Genomic DNA, 18,115 nt, shown 5'->3' with positions numbered 1-18,115 from the left:
TACTTATAGTAGTAGCCAGTTGGCATAGGCGACGAAAACCCAACAGGAAACACTTAGAAGATGAGAAACAGACATGAAGTAAGATGCAATCAGGAAACAATGAAAAGGGAAACAACTCATTGAGGTTTATTTCTGTCCACAAAGATGTTCATGTCTTTTATTGTCAAAAAGGGTTCTAACTATCTGACACGAGCCGACCCGCGGCGTAGCATACGCCGTTATATAGCGACGGGTGAACGCTTTCTGAAAGACACAGTTGTCCAAATGGGGTGGGTTGTTGGGCGACGTAGAGAATTATATATAAAGAGAAGATTACTTGTTCTCCCTCAGCCCCTCTTTTTTTTTCTGAGCCGCACTCTCTGTCACCGGGAGAGTTACGTAGGGTAACTCTAGTCCGACTTGCAGAAATAAAAGAGTTATCTTTCCATGACTTTTTCATCGAGGTTTAGAGAGTCGGCGTTCGTGCTTCTTGTCCCGCATTGTTGGGCGACGTGGAGAATTATATATTTGAAGGCTCTCTTGAGAGATCGGTTCTGTCACACCGAAGCGAATCAATTTCTAACGTTACAGCATTACCTCCCTTACTGGTATAATGATATTTCACTGTTTTTAATCGTGTTTTAATTATAACTGAACGAACGTCTGCAACAATATTGATATTTTGAGCGAGGTAATTTATTTCAAACGACCTTTCTAACGTAATTCTATTGTATTTTCTTGTGTCAGAAAGCTCGAAATTCTCAAAGTGTTATAAGGTAATTCGTTATGTTGACGACTTTTAGGTGACTAAAAACAAAGAGGCTTGCAGCTAGACCTCTTACTTAAACCGACATTTGTTTTTCATTTCTTAGGGGTGCCCACCAATAGAAGTTTGAGAAACACTGTATTTCTGAAGGAGCTGTGCCTGCGTGTCTGTAGGTGGAGAAAGAAATCACACTTTCTCGCATAAAAAACCCAGACTAAAACCTTCCTAGTGCACTAAAAAACTATACATTTCATAGAACTTGATATATTTATAAGAATATCTTAGCTCTCCGTAGTTACAAACATAATTCTACGTTATCGAAGATGAGCACATTTCTCATTTCCTATGGACTCGAAGATGATTGTAAAGTCAAATCCTCGCTTGAAGAGGATCCGCATATGTGGCATGGGTAGGTTTGGTCACTTGCTGATAGGCCTGCTTCGTCTCTCAGCTTTTTGTTGATCCTGCTCTCTTTCACCCTGGGCACTCTTCTTGCTTCAGATCTTGAGACTCCGAGACTCACAGCTTCACGCCATGAGGAGCGATCGAGAGCTAGTGCTTCCCAGCCGAGGATGTCGATATCGCATTCCTTGAAGGAGCTCTTGAGAGTGTCTTTATAGCGCTTGTATTGACCCCCCTGTGAGCACCTTCCTGCATACAGCTCCCCTTACAGAAGTCGTTTGGGAAGGCGATTGTCTGGCATGCGGATTACATGCACCGCCCAACTAAGTTGGGACCTTTTTACTGTCGCATTGATACTGTTCATGTTGGACAGCTTAAGATTTCTGTGTCTGGTATGTGATTGGACCAACGCACCTTATGGATACTCTTTTAAACTACACCCCAATAAACCTAACATCTTATTGCTTAGAGACCAATCTAAGAAGACAAAGTATTGCCTCTGCCACCTATCGAGAGTGGCAAGATCGATGGGAGGCTGAGACTCACAACAAACTCGGGTAGATTGTGGCGGATGTCAGGTGGCGGCCCACATCTAAGGGTCTGACAAGGCGTGGTAGCACGACCATGTCCAGACTTACGATTGGACACATCTACATCACGCATTCCTTTGTGCTGAAGAAAGAGGAGCCCCCACTTTGTGAGTATTGTGACTCTCACCTCACGGTGGATCATATCCTCATTGATTGCCCCAGATACCAGGATGTTAGGGAAATTTTTTTTTGGAGCGCACAACTTAAAAACACTATTCGACAATGTTGACCCAGGGAAGTTACTGGGCTTTGTCCGGGAGGTGGGGTTGACTACTAAGATCTGATTTGTGAAATTGTGACCCTATAATATTTACATAAGATTTTACTAATTATTAAATTTTTACTACCTTTACTATTTTAACTGTGAATAGACCTTTTTTTTTAATGATTTAACTATATGGAATTTAGTTCTTGTAAGGGAGAGTAATCCGACATGGCCTAAATTGTGCCGATGTGCCAAAAACTCTAAAACTAAAAAAAAACTCACCAAAGATTCAAATTTGAATTTATAACCATGTATGAATGTAAAAAAATATTATTTTGTAGAACATGTAATAGAGTGATTATTTTTCACTAAACAAGTAGTGAATGTTAGATTTATAGAATTGTAATTTAATTTACCCAGCTAGACTTGTTATTCCAATGATAAGCATTTAGATCTGACTTAGATGACGATGCGCACAATTATTAAAACATGATTAAACACTTCAATGAATTCAGATAAAACAAAAGACCATATATATATATATAAGTGCTGAGCTGTTTCACATTGATAGCGTACAAAATGGATTTACCAATTCCGATGTTTAGAGGTTAAACAACCACACGCGTTTTAAGGGTTTAAGGGCATGGGCGGGCAGGAACTAAATCGAATGGAAATACCATCATACTACCATGCCGACCTGCAGAATGATGCTTTGCCCAGTTGCCCATATAGCCAGTCCGCCATTGGGTCAGACTTGAGTTTTCTCTGTGTGGCCAACAATCTAGTATATTTCTTTCCTATTATGTACATCAACTGTCAAATTTCTAAGAAAATAGTTAGAGCCATTTTTGAGAACCGTGTCCAGGCTCCATCTGTATTAAGGATCCAGGATCCATTTGTTGTCATGAATGTTTGACCTGAATTATGGAATCTTTAAAACACAACTTTCTGCGAAATAGGTAAACATGAAAGTACTTAACACTAGTAGTACAATCACCCATAATGCAGCATATAACATTGGCGTCTGCTTTTGTTTCCAGAATGTGTTGTATCCTTGTTGAAACAATGGCTTAAGTTCCTTGTTTGTGCAGATGTTTCAATAAGCCCCTATTGCATTATTAAAGACTGGGAGAAAGGGAGGGATGGGTTAGGAATGTTTTCTTTGACTTAACCTTGGAAGCAAAGACTACGACAGGTACAACAGTACTCAAGACGCAAAGGCGCTAACCCTAAAAGTAATAAATAGAACAGAACTATCTACTTAATTCTAGTAAATTAGTTATATATTTAGAAATACCGTAGACAAGATCTTCAAAGAAAAAAAATGGGCCAATTTACCCTCTAAAAGTGGATAGAAACCCAACCAACATATGAACCAACATACTGCATAAGCCAACTATATGGCCACCCGTTACAGTCACAACAGAGGCGTAAGTAGCATATCTGGTGCTCGGTGCACGGCAACTTATTGCCCCCCCCCCTCGTTTTCCAGAAACATCACATAGTACTAGAGGCTTATAAATATGATGTATTTAATAATAAAAATACATTACAAATAGCTATATATATTACCTAAATGAAATATCTACAATACACATACATGACAAATAATCACTACACCTAGCCTCCACTGTTTTAGTACATTCATGTAACGGAGGTGGGGGCGACCAGTTATTCTTGATCCAGACGTTAGTAACTCGTAAAGAATTGGAACACATAGCCCTAGCCCCACCACGTGGAAAGAGACGGTGACCAAGAAAGCTCTGTACCGAAAAAACATGGGCCTTTCCTCTGAAAGAAAAGCATGCCACACGAAAAATGGCCGACTCCTCTACCACCAAAGCGAAAGCCACCTTAACCTTCGATATTGGTGGATGGGAGTGTCTCTCCCAAATAGGGCTTCACAGCCACACGAAAAAGATGAACCATAGTCCTACGACTGAAGGAGGCCAACATAGCTTTTACAAAATACTAGACTGTTTTTAGTTCTAAAAAGAGACACTGATAGTTCTTTATATTTCACACTTAAGTGTAACGGTTATGTTTAAATGAATTAAAAAAAACTAAACCTAGGTACAGTGACAAAATCTATTGTATCGAATATTGATCTTCAATGAGGATAAAAATCTAAGGTAGGCCCACAAATGTTGAAAATCGTTACCTGGAGTATAGTTTGGTACACTACTATGCAATAATTGTTTAAGACGTCATTAAAACGTTGATGTCCGAATGGCTCCTGAGGCATGTTACCCCTCTTGCATCCTCCCCTCACGACAGTCATTAAACTTAACAAGAAGCATTGGTTTTGCCGCAGTTATTGGATTACGTAAAGTGTTTCATCCATTTTTGGTTTATTTACATTAGACACAACGGAAGCGCCTAACAACGCATACACAACGAAAACGTGTATTTTTTTTTTTTTTGAAAGACTGTTTAATTTAATTTACATTGCATGTCTACATATTTAGTGCCTTAATGTCCCGTCGCCAAAACGGCGTCGTCAAAACTACCGGCTTCGCCCTCACTGCACCAAAGAGTCACAGTGACACTTGACCTACACATCCAACAGCACTCTTAGCAGTCTCCTATAGACAATGACAACTATTGGGAAAATTACTTCTTATTTTTAGATTAAAAACATAACAAAAATAATTTTAAAAATTCGTCAAACATTATTGTTAGTATACTCTTAAATACGAGTAGAACTATAGAAACGAAAAGGCCGATTTGCAAAACACACACACAGGCTTTATTCAACCATATAAAAAAAATGAACAGCGACAACTAGCGACAAAAACTTCCTAATCTGCTAAGGGGACTAAACTTCATACGAAATTTTATCACATGTCAACAATTATCTTCTATACCAGTGATCTTCAACGGGGGCGCTAACGCCCCCTGGAGGGCGTTTTCAAAATTTGGGGGGCGCTAAGAGCCAAAGGGGGGGTATGGGGCGCTGGGCACAAAAGTGGCGGTAAGGGGACGAACCATCAGAGGTTGGGCGTTACAATGACTTCATAACTAATATAGAAAAAGAACAGATCTATTCACTATTCACTATTCACCTTGTGAGTTATGATACACAAGAAAAGTTTAGCACGCAAAATCATTTCTATTTAAATCTTATTATAAAATTGTAAATAAAATACAAACCCATGCCGAAAATAATCTCATCTTTTAACAGTTTTGTGAAACAAATGATGACAAAAATGTTAGGCCCTAGTTGTTCGCTGGATTTCAAAAGGAGTTTGTTATTGCTCGTTTTGTTAAGCTCTTCTTAAATACAATTCGGATTTTTAAATTTTTTTTTTTTTGAGAAACAGGAAGATTCAACGGTTGGCGATGAAGCAGGTTAAAAAAATGTTTTACATGGTAGGCATCTAACGCAAATGAGAAACGAACCTCCAGCTTTTGTGATAGCACTTCAACTGTCTCTCTCAGAGGCCATCTGCTGCCAGAGAATGCTGCCAGGTACTTTCCTCTATGCCAGTGTTGGTGAAATGGCGCCTGAGTGGATGTTTATAAATCTTTACAGCGCTTACGGGGGGGGGGCACCTCTGTAACTCTGTCTTACTCTAAGCTCGTCAAAGGAGATTGCGTTTGGCATGTGGTCATCTCCCATGCGGGGTAAGTGTTATTGACAGCATCAGAATTAATAAATAGATGACATTTTGTTGATATTCACCTTCTCACGCTTCTTTATAAGTGTTTTTCTTCGAATGGGGCGCTGGCGAAATTTTTAAAAAGAAAAAAAATACGAAACGGGGCGGTAGGTCAAAAAAAGGTTGCAGACCACTGTTCTTATACTATAAAGTAAAATGTAAGGCCTATGTATGTATGTATGTGCCGAATAGAAATCAAGACTGTTTGACCAATCTTGATAAAACTTGGCATAAATGTTCCTTTGGTACTAACTTAGACCGTAGTGTATGTATTGTAGCCCTCAAACAAACTTAAGGCCCTCAAAAAAAGGTTGACCAGCTCTATGAAAGCATTATAACTTCATCGATCTAGGCCATGTTTACCATGTTTACATGAGAAAAGATCGAAAGGATCTAGATCTAATTTTAAGAACTACAATTTGCGCAGATAGTTTTTTAGTTTGACACTTGAAAATACAAAATATAGTCCATTGATTTCATTATTTAATAAAATTAACCTTCAAATGTGTGTTTCAAAAGCATTTTTTTACATAAATTCGTTCCTTATAACTGCGAATTTAGAATTCCTGACGTACATTATATCATTTGACAATACCGTACTGTTACAAATCGTTTTATTCCTAGGTCTAAAACTCTAATTCACTCTAAGATGATATAACTTCTCTTCGCAAAGATAGTTTTATACTTTAACACATGAACATACTATTTATAGTTCATTCATTTCATATTTTAATCAAATTAACATTCAATTTTTTTTTTAAAGCATTTTTCATACATTCGTTTGCTAAAGCTACGAAGCCGTGTTGAGATATATTCTAATAGTTTCATTAATTAATCGCGTACATCTAATAAAAAAGGTCACGCATGTGCAGAGCGAAGCCTTCCCGCACGCGCAGAATGAACAGTTTTCAAGCCAATATTTAATTCTAGTTTAGAGTAGATCTAGATCTTTGTCTAACTCAAGATCTACTTTATACTTTAAAACACAAGCATACAAAATTAAGTCTATTGATTTCAAATTTTAATCAAATAGATCTATATGTAGGCCTACAAGCAAATGTTTTTATTTCAAAAAATGGATTTAAGTCGATTAGCTATTTTGATAGCTCTATTCATACTATTTTTACATTTACGCATTCCGCATGTGCTCTACTTATAGCACTGTTATTTCGTTTGTTTCCAAAACACTCCCAATGACTATATCGACAGTGATACGCGGATTAAGACCCGCGGGCCGTGGGTAATATATGTCAAGTATACTATAAAGTAGAAAGTAAGGTGTATGAATGTGTATGTTTGTATGTTACGAATAGAAATCAAAACCGTTTGAGCAATCTTGATAATCTTGATAAATGTTCCTTTGGTACTAACTGGGACCGTAGTATATGTATTGTAGCCCTAAAACAAACATAAGACCCTCAAAATAAAAGTTGACCAACTCTATTAAAGTATTATAAGTTTATCGATCTAGGCACTTTGACATAAATTCTATCCTGAGATCTGCAAATTTAGACTTCCTGGCGTACATTCATTCATTAGACATTACCCGAAATGTTAGACATCTCTCTATTCCTAGGTCTAAAACTCTAAGTCAACTCTAAGATGATAGAACTTCTCTTCGTAAAGATAGTTTTATACTTTAACACAGGAACATACTAAGCTTAGTCGATTCATTTCATATGTTAATCAAATTAACATTCACGCACACACAGAGACGAACTCTATCCTAGTCTAGATCTAGATCTATCTCTAACTCAAGATCTAGATCTAATTCAAAGATGTTAGATCTACTTAATACATTAACACATGAACATACAGAATTAAGTCTATTCATTTTAAATTTTAATCAAATATATGTAGGCCTACAAGCAAATGTTTTTCATGGATTTAAGTCGATTAGCTATTTTTAAAGCCTTATTCATACTATTTTTACATTCACGCATTCCGAATTCGCTTTGTTTATAAAATTATTATTTCGTTTAATTGTTTACAAAGCACTCTCAGTGACTATATCGAAAGTGATAGGCAAATTAAGTCCCGCGGGCAACATATGGCTAGTTTAACATAAAACAAAGATAGCAACAGGCAGTATTATTCATAAGTTATAAATGTAGAATAATTTTATACTTTTTACATATAACATTTGAAGTCAGAAATAAAAACTGTTGTGATTTTTTTTGAACAACTGAAGTGTTCCTTCTCATTTCCTTCTAACCCATATCTCAATTGAAGGAGAGTTCACTGTTTACTACGGATAGTGTAACTTGAACAACGCCTTTACGCCTTAATTTGAACCCCGAGCATTGAGTGGATTCTGAGATGTCTTATTAAAAAAAGTCCCCCTTTCAGACCTTACGATCTATGGGGCAGATGATATAAATCCATCTGTTTCTGTGGTCCACGGTTAACTAGGGTGTCATGTGGCTTTCACTTCTCCCCAACTAAAGTAAGGTACCCATTAGAAATAAGTGGACTCAGAGGCGCCCTAAAGATCCCGAAGGTAAAATAAATTCCAGTCTTTACCAGGATTCGAACCCGGGACTCCGACCTGGGGTCCTGGGTTCGAATCTCGGTGAAAACTGGGATTCATAAGTTATATTATGTAAAACACTTGAGATCTACTTCGTGTTTTTTTTTTTTTAATAGGCACAAACAGCAGCTATTTTTAAACCAACTCGTTTTAATATTAGCTTCAAGGAAATATATCACACGAGGTTATCTAATGAGACACTCGACAGCTCTTTAACCAATGTCCCCATTTTGTCATGTCACTGGCATATCCAGGTAAGGTAATAAAGTAACGACCCGACATCAGGACGCGGCAGCCTGAGTTTCATCTTTAACTTTCACTCTTGTGGCCTAACTTGGTTCAGGACCCATAACTCTAGCATGTAGTTCATAAATCTAGGCTGTTGAAGGACTGGATTTGCATTTTAATTTAAACTTTTTTTTCTCTCTTTTTTTCTCTGTATTTTCTTACTGTTACATATTCTAGCCTTTGAGGGAATGTAGAGTAATGAGACTTTGTCGTACACAATTTTTAGTTAGTAACGGCTATTAATTTTAAAATGTTACTATACTACTATAGTCATCTAGTAAATGTATATATCCCGAAAACACTTTATATATTTATTAGAATAGCCTTACTATTCTCAGTCATAAACTGCATCCCGCATGCAACTTTATCTGACATTCTTTATGGGCAGTGACAAAATTATCGATTGAAATGTAAGATCTATTAATTAGTTCGACTCTTTATTGGAATTAATAGTTATCAATATCTTCAAAATTGCTACATACATGTTGACATGTCATTTTAACAATAATTAGGACAATGTGGTTCAATATTACAATAATTATTACAATATTAGTAATATAAAATACTACAATAGAACAATAATTGTATACAAAGTCAAAAAAAGTACAAGCCATTGAAAAAAAAATATTAAAAAAAAACAAAGCTTATTTATGGGAAAGAACGACTAGTAACTACCATGTACTGAAAATTACAGGATTTAGCTCCCCTTCTTCTATATTAACTATAATTTTTTATTAATACTTAAGTATAAATTAATTGCTTAATTGTTTATTGATCCATACATTTCAATTTGATATGAGAATGGGAAATGGGAGCAGTAAAAAGTCAAAACGTAAAGAAGAGGAGATTAAATCCATATTTACATACATATCTCTCATTAAGTAGAATTTATTTACCTTATTTCGCTAAAAAAAAAATCACTAATAATAAAATGTTTTACTACTACTAATATGTTAGTGAAATCATTTTTTTCCCCAATATAAACATTTTTATATGATGCTAAACAAGTAAAAATAACCAAAATTGCTACATACAGAATTTAAAAGATGAAATGTGTAATGAAGAGTCGATCACTCCATGGATTTTAAAAAGTTGTCATTGTTATAAAAATGAGTCAAATAGTGTGAAAGCAATAGTGTGTGTGTTTGGGGGGGGGGGAGCGGTCAAAATACAATATAATTGAATTGAGAACCCAAAGAAAAGTCAAAGTGTATGTAGGACTAACTTTTTTGGTTGTTAGCGGGGAAAAGGGGGGGGGGGGTAGCGAGTGATATACTATTATTCACGGACCCAAAGATGTTTTCGTGTGTTTCGGGGCGCGTTGTGAAGCGGGTATTTCCTAATCAAGTCAAATGTCAATGTCGGACAAAATACAATGCGTAATTTAAAAAAAAAAGTCAAATGTCAATGTCGGACAAAATACAATGTGTAATTTAAAAAAAAAGTTGGGATTCCAGAGAGAGAGAGAGAGAGAGAGAAATAGAGAGAGAGAAAAAGAAATTCGACCGTTAAATCTCAGTGTAACTGATACAAGATAAAAAGTTTGTTAGAGGATAGTTAAAATTGGTTTCTTTAGCAACATTTCAAAAGAATAGGAGGGGATATTACGTTATTGAAATAATATAAAGCCTGGTAAATAATCAACGGGCGTGGCAGATGTGTACTGCTGATAGTATATATTCCAAAATTTGATGTATTTTTATGAAAAAAATGCTTGCATAATTATTTTTTAATACCGATCTCAAGCTTTCAACAAAATTTAAAGAAAAGGATTTGCTGAAAATATAATAAAATAAGTGAATGATATATTTCTATACTTTGATATCTCAGCGTGACAGACATCCTGACAGACGAACCGAAGGCTGTTCAGACATACGAGTCTCATCACGTAACAAGATTTAACACTAGTTGTAAAGCAATTAGCGCTGACAGGCGAGGACGATGGAAAGAGAAATAATATTACCCCCCCCCCCCGCACACACCGGCGGACAATTGCATTGTCATCCTTGGGCTTAGCTAATATTTAGTTCACAAGCTGACTATACGGTGTATCATGATATTTTGCACTTTCCACTTATAAACAGACTCGAGAACAATCCTTTCTCATGACACTTGTGATCTCAGAGAAGTCGTTCCTTTTGGGTGGAACAATTAGAAAAGACTGTCTTTGAAATTGAAGGAGACAAGAGAGGTGCCACTTATGCAAAGTTATAGGCAATGCTGGGTTCCGTTCCTGTTCATTTCAAAGACTTTGTTGTTACTTTGTAGCCAACCATTGAAAGAGTAGATATCTTAAGGTACAAACTATAAAAAGACACGGATTCTAGTTGTTTCTCATATGGTCAGACAACAGGACATATCTGATTTTATTTCCCACTTCTGTTCAGCAAACTTAATATACAAGTGAAAAGGTAAAATAAGAATTAATAACATATTATAAATAATAAAATTAATGTCTAAATATAAAGTAAATGATTTGGTCGCAATGGCGTAGTGATGAATTGAGGGGTTTCTTAACCAACGGTCCAGATTGAAACTTTAATTTTGTTTTGTCTCTCTGTCTCTCTATCTGTCTATCTATCTCTCTGTCTCTCTGTCTCTCTGTCTGTCTATCTGTCTATCTGTCTATCTGTCTCTCTGTCTATCTGTCTATCTATTATATATATTATATCCAGACTAAAAACCGGAAATAAATTCTTATCAACGATTGATCGATTAACAGACCTATACATGAGATAACACTGCCTAAATATGTGAACATTTCTATTTGTTCAAGTTCTGTAGGACCAATTTTGATGGGGGCTCTGGGCAACCTGCATCCAATATGCATAACTTTGAGGGCGTCTTTATCCGCTATCTCGTGTATAAATTCCATTATTATTATTATTACGCCATGGGAACCCGAATGCAGACTGTTTAATGTGTTTTTATGACATCGTCGATGGCTAAAAGAAAGACAAATGGGGATAAGATAGACTCTAATCTTGTATCAGTCTCAGTGATAAAGAATTTTATCGTCTATTGTGACACAACAGCTTGATTGGATTTAGACATGTTGCTGAATCTAGACAAATAGTTGCGAGATGCCTTATTCTCTTGGTATTTTCCAAGAGTGATTCCGATGGACGCTATGAAAAACTTTTTTTTAAATCTACATAACTGATCAACATTTATTGTTGGTACTCCTGGCTCTGCTTGATGTTTCGCAGGACGTAAACCTGTTCAGTGCTTGATTTGTCTTTTCGGAAGCAGCTGAGAAACACTGGTATAATTTAAAATCTTTTCCATAAGAAGCTAATAAAAAAATAATATGTTAACTCAATGTTTCTCAATTCAGTAATTGTACATTTTTAATCTTTGTAATAACTATTGATAAAGTGATAAAAACATTTATTTTATAAAACAGAATCAAAAACCATTTTTCGGGTGTAACAAAAAATTAATTAGCTTACAGTATTATTGTTTAAAAAAAACCAATAATGTTTTGTTTTTTTAGGGAGATAATTTTTGTCCTGGGAGGGGGGGGGGTTGACACCTTGAGCTTACCGCACCGAGTGACACCGACCCTAGTGACGCCACCGGATGCACATTGGCTTTGGTTTCGACTTGAGACGGGGCAGAATGCGAAGTTACTTAGCAAGCCAATTCTGGAGCGGCAGAGTTTGCCACAGTTCATGCATGTACTTGTATCTGTCTTAGGGTAGCTGAGAGGGAAGCTTTCTTTTTCTTTCTCTTCATTCTATCTATCTATCTATCTATCTATCTATCTATCTATCTATCTATCTATCTATCTATCTATCTATCTATCTATCTATCTATCTATCTATCTATCTATCTATCTATCTCTATATATCTGTCTATCTATCTATCTATCTATCTATCTATCTATCTATCTATCTATCTATCTATCTATCTATCTATCTATCTATCTATCTATCTATCTATCTATCTATCTATCTATCTATCTATCTATCTATCTATCTATCTATCTATCTATCTATCTCTATATATCTGTCTATCTATCTATCTATCTATCTATCTATCTCTATATATATGTCTGTCTGTCTATCTGTCTATCTGTCTATCTATCTATCTATCTATCTATCTATCTATCTATCTATCTCTATATATATGTCTATCTGTCTATCTGTCTATCTGTCTATCTGTCTATCTATCTATCTATCTATCTATCTATCTATCTATCTCTATAATATTATATATACATAATTTATATCTATATATCTATATATAATATCATATATACATAATATACATAATATACATACTTTTATTTATTTTATCGGCAGATGTTTCAAAACTAAACTTTCATTATATACGTTAAGACATCTGATTATAATATTAGTCTTTTGATTTTGTATATGTATTGATGAAGAAAAAAAAAGATCAGAGCAGCATCTAAGAGTTTATGAATTTAATGATTATCTTTTTCTGTTGCATGTAGACAGTTTTACCCACTCAATATTTCGGCATTTTTTAATCTATCAACTTTGACTACTTAGAAGAAACTAAAGAATTTAAAATTAGCTGATGTATACTACTATATATATATATATATATATATATATATATATATATATATAACTGTATAATTGAATTTGAGGTATATATATATGTGTATGTATGTATGTATGTATGCCTCGCTTAGAAATCAAAACCTTTTGACCATTATTAATAAAACTTGGCATAAATTTCCCTAAGGTAATTGCAAAGACCGTATTTTATGTTTAAAGTCCCTCTCACAACCGGAGGGCCCTAAAATTTAAACAATCTAAATCTATATTATAAAACGAAACATTTTAACTAATCGTCTAAACACGTTTTCCCAGTATTTTATATTAGTCTAGCCAGATATTATACGCGGGTCTCAACTTGCGTATCACTTGGACCGTTGGGGCACCAAGCAAGACTTGTCGACCGTCTTTCTCCATTCGTCCATTTCTTTTGCCTTGTTTAGAATCTCTCAATGGCAGGCCCGTCCATTCTTTAATGTTGCCCTCCCATCGCTTTTTCTGTCTGCCTCTTCTTCTTTCCTGGCACTGTTCCCTGAAGGAAGGTCTTTGCGAGCCCCGTAGATCTTGTAATATGGCCATAGGTTTTAAGCTTTCGTCTTTTTACAATAGTTAGCAGTTCATCATGTGCTCCGATCGCTGCAGTAACCCTGTCTCTGATTTCTTGGTTTGGGATGCGGTCTTTGAATGTGATGCCTAGGATCCTTCTGTAGCATCTCAATTCCATTGCTAGGATCCTCCTCTCTAGCTCTGCATTCAACGTCCACGACTTGCAAGCTTATAAAAATGTGGCCATGACCAGGGAGCGCATCAGTCTGATTTTGGTGCCGAGGGCTAAGCCCTTGTCTTTCCATATTATTTTAAGTTTTGAAAGGGCTGCTGTGGACTGTGCTATTCGGGCCAATAGTTCGGGTTTGGTTCCCTCATCTGAGACAATAGCTCCGAGGTATTTGAAGCTTCTAAAACTATTTAACTTTTCAACTCCAATGCTGATGCCTCTTTTAAAGCTCTGATGGCTATTGGTCATAATTTGTTTTTTGTCGGCATTTATTCGCATGCCATATGCTGCGGAAGTCTTGTCAATGCGCATCACAAGGTCAGCTAGTTCTTCTTCTGTCCCTGTTAGGTCGTTAATGTCATCTGCGAAGCGCAAGTTAGTAATTCTTCTTTCTCCAATGCTTACAAGACCTTCATAGCCCTCGAGGGCATCTTCCATTATCCTTTCAAGGAAGATATTGAAGAGTGTTGGTAAAAGTAGGCAGCCTTGTCTTACTCCAACTGTGGTTTTGAACCAGTCCCCAATATTATTGTTGAAGTACACCGCACTGGTGGCATCCTTGTAGAGGTTCTGGATAACTTTAATTATGTTTTTATTAATTTTGTACTTTTCCATTGTCGCCCAGAGTGCCCCGTGCCATACTCTACAATTGCATGGACTTAATTAAAAAGTACTCGTTTTTTTTCATTACGAAGACTTTTGGTCTTCCTTTCTAAACTTTCAATATAAAAGATGAGTTGGTGTAAGTAAAGTCAGGTTGGGACCTAAACTGAAAAGTGATACCCACGTTCTCATCCATCTTGTTCTAGGGTACGATTTAATAAATATTTAAACATTTTTTTTAAACCGAAGTGACAACTTTTTTGTGTTCTTCTAAATTCTAAAAACGACCACGTCGTCCAACGGCGTCTCCAAAATGCGGAGTACCGTAAATAAACTGGTGGCGCGAGGGCTCAGTGGTTGAACGCTTCGCTTTTGAAACTGTTGTCCTGTGTTCAAGTGTCAATGAAGGGATTTTGAATTTCGGAATTTTTAGGTCCACCCAACTCTAGTAGTTATCTGGTTTTAGTTGAAGAAAGAAAAGGCACTTGGTGGTAGTGCTGGCCACATGATACTCTGCTCGTTGACCATTGGCCATAGAAACAGATGACCTTAACATCATGTGCCCCACAGATCGCAAGGTCTGAAAAGAGGGACTCTTAACTTGTTACTTTAACATACCTAAACTAAAGCCCGCAAGCCGAAGGTTATACCCGGGTATTATTTGAATTAATATAGAGGACGTGCCCATATCTTGAAATTCTATCCAAGATATAAGCTTGTGTGAAAAGATCCAAGATATAAGCTTGTGTGAAAAGATCCAAGATATAAGCTTCTGTGAAAAGATCCAAGATAGGTAGTTGATATATGTTGTACGAACTGAAAGGTACAAATATAATTACTTTGAAATACTGCACTTATCTTTAATGTTATGATGCAAACATATTTTAATATTAATTTTAGAACTGTCTTGTAAAATATCGACAAGAAAAACGATCAAGGACTGACGATCTTTAATGTTTTGATAAATAAATTTCATACTTACATTTTTCGTTATAAAATATCTTTAAATTAATTATTATTTCCATTTTTCTTCATTTTTTCTCTAGACAGTAATGAGGTTATTCTTATTTTTCTGTGTCAGTGTGACACTAATAAAAACCGCAAACCTCTTATGTACCAATTCAAGTTGGGTGCACAGCTTCGATTCCGCTGGACAATCTGTATGCAGAGAATCTAAATACTATATCAACGGCTTCGACAGAAACACATACATGGACGACGACAAGCTGTATCTTTTAGAAGGCGTACAGTGCTGCAGTGCCCCACACCAATGGTCAGACAGCGAGATTCAAGTTAACTACGCTGACTGGACAAATATATTTGATAGATTTGACGAATGGGCTTATTGCCCGGCAGGTTTCTTTCTTCATGGTTTGTATCGATCATTGTCTATAAGCGAAGGCTATTTAGGCCACATTGAAGATGCAAGGTGCACAAAGCCAGCGAATCACCCTTTCTATTATGGTGAATGCTACGTTCAAAACATTAACTTTATTACGAAAGGTTTATATTCTTGCAAGGAAGGTTACTATATAACCGGTCTGCACAAAGGCAACTGCAAGAACTTGCATTGCTTAGATAGTCTCCAATGTTGTAAGATGGCAGACAAACCAATGGTAATTGATGATATACATAAACTGAAGACAAACATTATGGACACAACGTTGTGGAACTTGGCCAATCTGGCGCATCTACTTGGCTACGGCTGGTGTTTGGGTACTAAAGGTAGCAATGTAGGAGAAGATTTTTACAGAAGCGGAGATTCCTGGGTGGCTGATTCGAGGCTTTTTTGGCCTTTAACGAAGTGTGAAGGTGACAAATGTAATGAAAGACTTGCCATTGATTATATTGATTGGAATTTAGCTGTCAAGGAAACCAAATACGGGCAAAGTGTTGTTGATGAATTGAAACCAGATGCTGTACATACTGGTGTAGAGTTCAACCATCTGAATGAAAGCTCATCCAAACTATTTGAATATTCAAAGACAGTAACGGAAACAATAGAGCATTCAACGACCAGCAGCTGGAAGAATAGTCACGAAGTTTCAGTTTCGCTAAACTTTAACTTGTTTAATATTTTACAAACGTCGCTGTCTTATAAAACAACTTTTGAAAATTCGAGATCAACAACAGACAACAATAGCCAAATGAAGTCGGATACACTTAAGATATCTACAACCCAAACCATTCCTCCACGTTCAGCAGCAAAGTTTACGGTTTTGGTTGGTAAAACCAGAACAACTATTCCCTACACGGCTGTCATCATTGCAAGGTTCAATGTAAAATTTAGAGGATTCCTGAGATGGGGAAAAGGATTTGGTAGCGCAACAACTAATTATCATCATCAACATAAAGGAAGCGGAGATAGGCCGACAGTACCATACACTTTTGGAGATAAGTCTGAAGCTTTCTACACAGCTCTTAAACGAGAAAGCGAAACTCAAGCTATGCCTTGGTTGTGGAACGAGATGATAAAGAACTACCCTTCAGCACGTCAACTCATCAACAGACTCACAAATGAGACGCAATATGAATTTACACTGAATGGAAAACTGGAGCATGTTGCGGGAACAAAGATTGATGTCATCTGGGAGAATGCGAGATTGAGTCGGCGATCAATCCGTGACAAAATTAAATCCAGCACACCTCAGTTCGATAACAGTACGTTCTTCGCTACAGTAGGTCCCAATGACAAGCCTGTAGATGTCAAGTACCCTGAAGTTGTCTTGGTTAATTCAGAGCCATTTCAATTAGAAAGTATCCCAGTTGATCCCAACTCCATTTGAGCCATTTTATAGACAGCGGTCTATTGATTTTTTGTTTTCATAAACTTTGCTTTACATGTCAGCGTTTGTGCTTATTTTAAACTAATTGTAATATAGCGATCTCTAAACATTTAATTACAGTAAAAATTTGTCGTAACAGTTACTCAATCTTGAATACTAAATAAAAAGTATTTTTTAAATACTGTTTTTATTACTTTTATTATTATTATGCTTCTTTGCTTTTTGAAGATAAAAACAACATTGCTAATGAAAGAAACAATATTAACTACTCTTAATTTAAGATACATAACTAGTGGAAATCAAACTTAGTTTGATTTTGTGTATAGAAATCTAGAATCCAATAGAATGGACCTCATTCACCAATCGTAAACAAACAACATTTAGCCACGTAGATCTCTATCTCTTCTTTACAAATTACGCAATCCATAAAGGATTTCACTTGATACGTTTTTTTTTCATTGTTTTATCAATATTATCACGTGACTTATTGTTCCTTGTTTACGATTGGTGAATGACGTCCATTGCTAGGATTAGAGAGAAATTAGACTAATGAAGGAGCGACACACGACAACATGTTTCCATATTCTAAAAAAAAAAAACCACAAAAAACAAAGCATTCTACAAATGAAATGTTGAAAGTCTTATTTACATTTTGGTGTTCTGAGTGTTCGACCACTTGTGAAGACTCGCATAAAATTGATGTCTTCTTTATTTCATGACAGCTTCTGTTTTTGGCAACCGCTATAAGGAACTGTTAAATGTGATGTCAAGACTAGACTACAAACTGGGCAGACGTTACTCCTCCGACAACTAGTAGTCTACATCTATAACTAGATCTATCGAAGATATGTTTTATTAGGCCCTTGAGTAAACTTTATAAGATGAATATGAAATAGAATATTTTGTAAAAAGCCCCCCCCCCCAAAAAAAAAAAAAAAAAAAGCTCTATTGAATGAATAAGTATTAAGTCTAGATAGTTTGTGATTAAGGAAACCAT

The 18,115-nt window shown here is 36.0% G+C and overlaps 1 protein-coding gene across 1 annotated transcript; it reads left to right on the top strand.

The window, feature by feature from the left end:
* Nucleotides 1-10,444: 10,444 nt before the first annotated feature.
* LOC129927597 (uncharacterized) lies at nucleotides 10,445-17,262 on the top strand. Its single transcript, XM_056037195.1, has 2 exons — nucleotides 10,445-10,833; nucleotides 15,379-17,262. Exon 2 carries the CDS (start codon nucleotides 15,385-15,387, stop codon nucleotides 17,116-17,118), a length of 1,734 nt encoding a protein of 577 aa, XP_055893170.1. The 5' UTR covers nucleotides 10,445-10,833; nucleotides 15,379-15,384; the 3' UTR covers nucleotides 17,119-17,262.
* Nucleotides 17,263-18,115: the final 853 nt, after the last annotated feature.

Source organism: Biomphalaria glabrata, chromosome 8 (assembly GCF_947242115.1).
Source record: "Biomphalaria glabrata chromosome 8, xgBioGlab47.1, whole genome shotgun sequence".
NCBI lineage: Eukaryota > Metazoa > Mollusca > Gastropoda > Planorbidae > Biomphalaria > Biomphalaria glabrata.
Note: the sequence above shows the minus strand (reverse complement) of the source record. Positions and strands in the feature narration are given on the sequence as shown.